This window comes from Fomitiporia mediterranea (assembly GCF_000271605.1).
Source record: "Fomitiporia mediterranea MF3/22 unplaced genomic scaffold FOMMEscaffold_9, whole genome shotgun sequence".
Classification (NCBI taxonomy): Eukaryota; Fungi; Basidiomycota; class Agaricomycetes; order Hymenochaetales; family Hymenochaetaceae; genus Fomitiporia; species Fomitiporia mediterranea.
In genome coordinates, this window is record NW_006760394.1 from 761,919 (window position 1) to 769,433 (window position 7,515).

The 7,515-nt window shown below is 39.0% G+C and overlaps 1 protein-coding gene across 1 annotated transcript; it reads right to left on the bottom strand.

Annotated features, from left to right (window-relative positions):
• Positions 1 to 3,374: 3,374 nt before the first annotated feature.
• Positions 3,375 to 4,181, bottom strand: FOMMEDRAFT_159117 (uncharacterized protein; the record flags this gene model as incomplete). The annotated part of the gene is made up of 2 exons (XM_007269146.1): positions 3,375 to 4,061; positions 4,122 to 4,181. The coding sequence occupies 2 exons, from the start codon at positions 4,179 to 4,181 to the stop codon at positions 3,375 to 3,377; spliced, it is 747 nt and encodes a 248-aa protein (XP_007269208.1).
• Between the last annotated feature and the right edge of the window lie 3,334 nt (positions 4,182 to 7,515).

The window sequence follows — 7,515 nt, forward strand, 5'->3', positions numbered from 1 at the left end:
TGTTTTTAATAATTGTTTAATATAATTGTAACTTATATGTCTGAGGCATTTATGTATATCATAAATAGATAGTTTGTTCATTGTTTTTAACAAGTGATTATTGTACAAAATATACAAGTTATTTCTCAATTGTACATGTCCAACATATTTGTTACATAGTGATGTTATAGTACAAGTATCATTTGTAAACATAAAAGAATAACCTTCCCTACATAGTAGCACTTGACTTATGAGGGAAAAGTTCATTTGTGGATAGTAATAGACGTTTTGTAATGTTATGATGCTTCTTTCTTGTATATTCTTCGGGATTTCAATATGCATAGATCCAGCTCAATTAAGAGTCATTGTTGATCTATTTGCAATAGTTACAATTGTAGGAGTTATGTTGTGTACATCCGTTAATTGAAATAGATAAGGAGTAGCATGTATTAATGTACTAGAATCGAGTAAATCCATTGTTTGTATATAGGATTTCTCATTAGCTATGATTGTATTTGTAAATATGTTAGTACATACCTAGGAAGTGTATTGTTCGAATTGTTTGTCCTGGTTGCTCAGAATAAGAGTGTAGGTGTTATCATTCATTTCAACATCACTTTCCTTTAATTCAACATTGTTTTTGTTTAGGTTTTCAATAATAAATGTATTTGTTGTGTTTTCTACAGTTTGGTTTGTTTTATGTACAATGTTAGCTTGATGTTTGGCACAGGCAAGCTTTATAGCTTTAGTAGGAGGTTTACAGCATTCCTTAGAGAAATGTCCTGTTTTTCTGTAATTGAAACATTTTGCTTTTGTCAGATTGAACAGATTTGGTGGATTGAATTTCCTCTACTTATTGGCTTTATACATTGTATTAGTGTGTACATTATTCTTTGTCCAATCATTAGAATCTTGTGCTTGTTTAGTACAGTAATTGTTGTAGGCATTCTGTAATGTAAGGATTAGTTGCTTCAGTTTGACTTTCTTATGTTCATTGACTGGTTTGCCTTCGTTTTAGGCATCAGTAGATTGTATTATTGTATTTACTATATGTGTATATTACTCAGGAGTAGCAAGCAATATTACTACTTTGTATGTAGAGTTGTATGGTGGATCACTGTTAGCAGACAGAGTTGTGTATGCTTCCTCAAGTCTGTCTAATGTATGTCTGAAATGTTTTACATGGTCTCTACAAATAAACAGTGCTAATTTGTTAATGGCCTTTTTACATACTGTCTAGAGGTTGAAGCATTCTTCAAGCACTTTCATTAACTGAGGGATAGATGTATCAAAGTGTATATAGTTTGCCAATATTGTATCAGTAATGTTATTAACTATACATGTATGAATAGCCTTAACCATCTCCCTCTCAACTTTGTTCTACAGTTCATCCTTTAGTAAGTGTTTAAAGCATGTAGCTGTAACACTAGAAACAATACAGTAGTGCCACAACTTGTAGTTTGCTTCAGTCTTAAGCATTGTGATGTTTTGACCAAAGTATTTAGGTACATTAGCTGGTTTACAGCATGTATCTGTACATGAGGGAACCATGATGCAAATGTGTGCAAGTGTATACAAGTAAAGGGTTTAAAGTGTACAGTAGATGTGTGTATGTAGGGAGCTCAAGACTCATAACCTGTTGAGAGGGAAAACTTAAGGGGGGCACACATAGACAAGGGGTGAGGTAACCATTGACTGCTCAGTGTCTCTTATCCTTATATTGTATGTATTCTAACTGAGACATTATGAAGCCATTGTCTCATAGTTTGTCTGTTAATAAACTAATCATCTTATAATAAATGCAGACTACTTAAAATTTCCTCATACATTTTCACCCCATTTTCTTCCAACCTCTGACAAAAGGTTCTCTTATTTGTTCTTGTATATTTTGTTATTTTTCGTTTGTTCAGCCATAACATTTCCCTATTAGTACTATACTTTTCCAGAACTTGGAAAACTATAAATACAGCTACTCATGTACTAGATACAGGGAGAATTCAGATAGTTCACCTATTGATTTAGCTCTTGTCTTTTGTCTCAAAGTCCTCTAGTGTAAGGCATAGTCTTAGTCTTTGTTGTTTCTGTATCAGTTTGTTTGTTGTGTGCTTTGCAAGTACACTTTCTGTTATTCACATCTCTCTTCCAAGGTCACAACTGTGTCAGAAGAACTTGCACCTGTTCAGAACCACTCTAGTCTCATAAGACTCATAGTTTAGCTCCCTCTCAAACTTAACAAATCACCTGTGTTCTTCTCTTAGACACTTTACAGGAGTTTCAATGTACTACAAGTCAAACATCTTACAAGTTTACTCAGACTAGTAAGAGTTTGAAGGGGAGTATTACAAGATGATGAGTTTATCACAAGACAATAACTTTATAATGTCTCAGTTAGAATACATACAATATAAGGATGAGAGATACTGAGTAGTCAATTGTCACCTCACCCCTTGTTCTTACATGCCTTCCCTCTTCACAGTTGTTGACAGGGAAAGGAGAGTAGAGTCAAGCCTCCTTTGTAAGACTACTTATGGTCAATGACAAGGTTGTAGTAGTATGTGATCCTGCACAATGTACATTGTCATGATTCAGGACTGGCTGATAATAAGCAAGCAAGATGGTAGTAATGTGAGGCAGTGTTACTATATAATAATATAGTCTATATATGTGTGTATAAGTGCTTACTGTATTTGTCAAAGTGGCACATGTGTATTAACTATTTATATATTGAAAACTAAATAAGTCTAATTCTACAGCTTGTCTGTTCTGACTTGCTTATTCATGCAACTGTATTCATGTTGAGCCAAGTTATGTAATCCGCTTCCATCTTGGTTTTACAGGAGCTTCTGCACCTCTTAATATCTTCTCAATTCATCCTCCGGTCCACTGATCTATAAGGCTTTGGCTGGTCTATAACTAGAGATATATGATTATCTTGCAGTGATATACAATTCGGAAAGTGTCGACAGTGTATTGAAGAAATGCTCTGTAAATATCAGTCATCGAGCACACATTTACAGTTATAGTCTATACAGATCAGAACCTTCACCAAATGTAAGACGTTTTAACATGGTTTCCAGGAGTTGCTTTTTCATTCAATACTTGATTCGGAGGGTGGAAGTACTCGGTACGTGTGTATACAAAAAGCGATTCACCAGTTCAGCCAGTGAATCAGGAGAGAGAACACTACTTTTACTGGAATACAACGCAGTGTCAAGATATGTATGGGCAAGCATAGCAGCTCTGTGAAACACGTAGACAGGCAAATCTACGTTCTCTACTACCTGAACATCCGATCTCATTTCTCTTCCCTTAAGAGGAAGACAAAACGTCAGCCACATAACATAACACTCAACATTCACAACACACCTTAACTCTTTGCAGACAAGCAATAACTGTCAAGCGTTGTTCTTAGGCGGAGGTGGACCCGAAGGAGTCGTAGCCGGGGGAGGAGGTGGGGAAGGAGGCGGCGCAGCTTGGTCAGCCCGTTTATCTCTAGGAGGACCTTGACGAGGAGGACCTTGACCTCTGTTTGGTCCTTGCCGACCACCCGGTGGTCCTGGCGGGGGCGGAGGAGGCGGTTGCGTAGCACGCTTTCCGGCTACATGGGCTGGATCATCTTGTGGAGGTGGAGGAGGCGGGACCGGCGCTGTCGTCGGAGGTGGGGGAGGAGCGTCCTCAGCACGCTTATTTCCAGGTGGACCTTGCGGGGGTGGAGCAGCATCTGTGGTAGGAGCAGGCGGTGCAGGATTTGTCGCAGTAGGAGGTGGTGGTGTGGGAGCTGTTGCCTGCGTCGGTGGAGGTGAAGGCGGAGAAGCCTGCTGCGCATTACGCTTTTCCCTCGGTGGGCCTGGGGGACGAGCCTGTCCACCTTGTCCACCGTTAGCTTGGTTATTCGGAGGTGGAGGCGGAGCCTGGCCGCCAGGTCCTCCACCAGGAGCGTTGGGCGGTGGAGGACGATTACCAGCTTGACGTTTCTCTCCTGGAGCACCTTGAGGCGGTACAGGTGCACTCGGCGTTGGTGCGGGTGGTGCTGGCAGTGGGGCAGGTGCATCTGCTGCTACAGCGTTCGCATCAAGCGGAACCTGGTATGATAGTAATAAGTAACTTGGTATACAACTTATAGACCACGGTTCAGTACTGACCGGCGCAGCAGTGACAGCAGCAACGGCAAATGCCAAAAGAACAACCTGCTTGAACAGCATAACTATTCTGCAGAAGATGAAGTAGAAGTTGAGATCGGATGTCACAAGTAAATGGAGTAGATGAGGAGAACCTGCCAGAGGACTGCTGGCTCTTCTTCGTCCGAACACGATAGGTATTTATACCATTTTTCGTCGTTGAGCGTATTGAATCAGGGAATAGCGCTGTTCGGGAGGCATACGCATTTCCCGAGCATTAATTGCTGCGGAATGCCGTCTGCTTCACTAGGGAACGTGTGAATCACGGAAGAAGCACATTTGGTTGTCCTCCATGTACGGCGCCCTAAGATATCCGATTCTCGCAAGTTGAGCGCACAGACACTGGCCAGTGTACTGGCAGGAGGTTGGAAAAACCCTCACGAGATATTTAACTTCACTGCTTTAGTTTCTTCAAAAAGTGAGTGCGTTGTCGCCATCAGATGAACCGAGCACACAAAGCAGACCCAGTAATGTCCAGCTCATTGAGCATCCCGTCGGTGCCGTTGAAGACAGATAAACAAGGTACTACCAGTTTGAGCTCAGCGAAGCGGCGGGCCGCGACTGCGGCCAGAATTAAAATAACTCGCTGCTCGACAGAAGGACACGCTCTTCGCTACCAATGAGAGAAGAAGCCAAAAAAAAAAGTATGGCGCAATGGTCATCGTAGACGGCACTTTGAACAGGAAAGAATCGAAGATTGGCAGTAAAGCTGTTTAGATGGAAGAAGTCCGGTACGGAAGCCGCAAACTCTGGGAGTTCAAGATGCGTTGCATCAGATCAATCGTGCTTCTTCCTACAGATGAACAGAGCAGGGAAACAAGCGACAGAGCAGATGTAACTTGACTACAGTTGAAGACTCGTAATCCAGCGATGTATTGGTTGGTCACTTAGCGGCTGACAAAGCAACACCCTTCCTTATTGACATGTGATTTGCATCAGGAAAAAGTCAGATTCATTATAATACATTGTAGACTTTGTAAAAGTAATATAAGTATTGTATATACATTGCAAATAACTGCAAGATCCTTATAATTTTATTACAATGTATATACAATACTTACATTATGTTTTACAAAGTCTACAATACATTATAAGAAAGGTGACTTTTTCCCAATGTGCTAGTTGACTCGAAGGTCACCATTTGCAACGAGTGGAAATTGGTTCTTGACTTGCTTGAGAACAGATGTTGAGTTTTTTCTGCTCTAGCTTGTATATACATTCACTCTCCCATTGGCAGCAGTTGTGAACTTGTGTAATGCATCAGAGTTCACTACAGTTTCTTTATTGTCAATCATTAACTGAGCTCTAAGATGGTTGCTTGGACTGAGAATTATATTTTTCAAGAGTATGCACACACTGGACAATATTTTCATACTGCTATTACAGTAAGTACAAGGGCAGATGGGACATTTAATATTACTCAGAGCCTGAAGGAAGTTAGAGAAACATCTGCAATGCAGAAAAATAACTCCTCTTTGTAACACACCACTTCAAGGTGCTTGGCAGCACTCTTTGAGACAGTGATTTTGAGACAACTGTTTATTGCAATAGCTGCTCACAACAACACGAAGCTGATAACCATCTTATGTAATTCCATGTATTGATTGTACAGTAAGGAACTGATTGAAGACAACCACAACTTGGTAGTCAACAGCACTGGAGACATGGTCATACTGTGCTGCTTCAATAGCACAGGTAAAGCAGTTCACAGTCTTTTGACAATGGAGAATGAAACTGCAGTGCTGTCAAAACCGAGGTGAATAATCCAAACACAGTTATACAGGGGATGGTTCAAGCTCCTCAGAACTTTGCCAGCTACAACATCTCTAAAGATGCTAAAAGGCAAATTCCCATCACAAATGATCTGGAACTTGCACTTCTGTTGTATTGACAAGCAATAGTGTAGTTGTGTCCAACAGCAATCACAAGCAAGAACTTTGTATCAACATGATCACTGAATGCAAAAACAGCTCAATAGGATCCTAGGTTCAACACACCTACACTTCTCTTCCAGTGCCAAGGGCATCAGGAAAAAGTCCATTTAAATATAATGAATTACAGTCCATTTAAAGAAATATTAGCATTTTATATACATTGTAATTCATATGTAAGGGTTAGAACACAACTATAAGGATAAAATAAGGTATATTAATGTATATAAAGACTCTAAGAGTGTTATAAATCATTACAATACATTAAATACATTATGATAACCTTACATTATAAGCTAAAGTATTATACTTAGATTATAACTTTGAAGACAGACTAAAATTCACCTTGTAAAAGAATTTATATTGTTTGTATAAGGTATTCAGATACTTGTAAAAACTATATCAATGTGTTAAAAGTAATATAGACATATCAGATTACTATCAACTGTATTATTATAAAGTAAAATAGTGCTTTCCTTTTGTATCTAAATATAATATTGGTTTTGTTTTACAGCTTTGCTACTATCACAAACATTGATTACATAATCAACACTGAAGATTGAGAGCATATAATGACACAATTATAGCTGTCACTCTTTCTCTCAACCTTCACCATTTCTCTAAGTCTAACCCTCTGCCCTAACACTATGTTGTTGCTTTTGTTCTCTCTGTTAGGAATTGTAAAATACAGTAACTAAAGTTTGGAAAAGCTTAACTCAAGACTTGGGACCAAGTAGTTTATATACAAAACCCTATTAGTTACAAGTCTAGAGATTGGCCAGATCAACTAGGCTACCTTTGTTGTCCTACTTAGTAAGAACTTCAGCTCAGCATTATTAACCTCTAATCATTACTAATGGGTGATCAATCCATTAGTAGAGAGAGGGGACAGGAAGGAGTAGGTACTAAGTCAGTTAGGAAAAGGTAACAAAACCTGAAAACAAGGTCTTTATCTCTCTAAGGTTAAACACATACTCTAGCACAGTATTACTTAATAACCTTAACCAAAGACAAGTCATTTGGAATGCTTGTATAGAGAGAGGATCTGGAAAGAGTATAGTGTCCAGAGTAAGAAGTATAAAGGAAAAGACTAGGAGAAAACCTGAAGAGATAAAAGGAAAATATTATACTTACTTAAGGAGAAATTACATAGCTAGCTAGGAATGCTTTGTACAAAGACAAAGGACCATTAAAGCTAGTAAAGAGCCAGAGCCAATACTCTAAAGCTCTATACTTGAGGAGGACTAGTACTAGTAAAGGAAAGGGAACTAAGAGCTCTGAGGAGAGACTACAGGAAAGCAGTCTCCTTTATACACTTTACTCATACAGATGGGAAAGTAATGAAGTCATAAACATAAGGACTATATGAGGACAACATGAGGAATACATGAGACAATCTAGAACTTTAGGTTGTAAGTTCTATGATT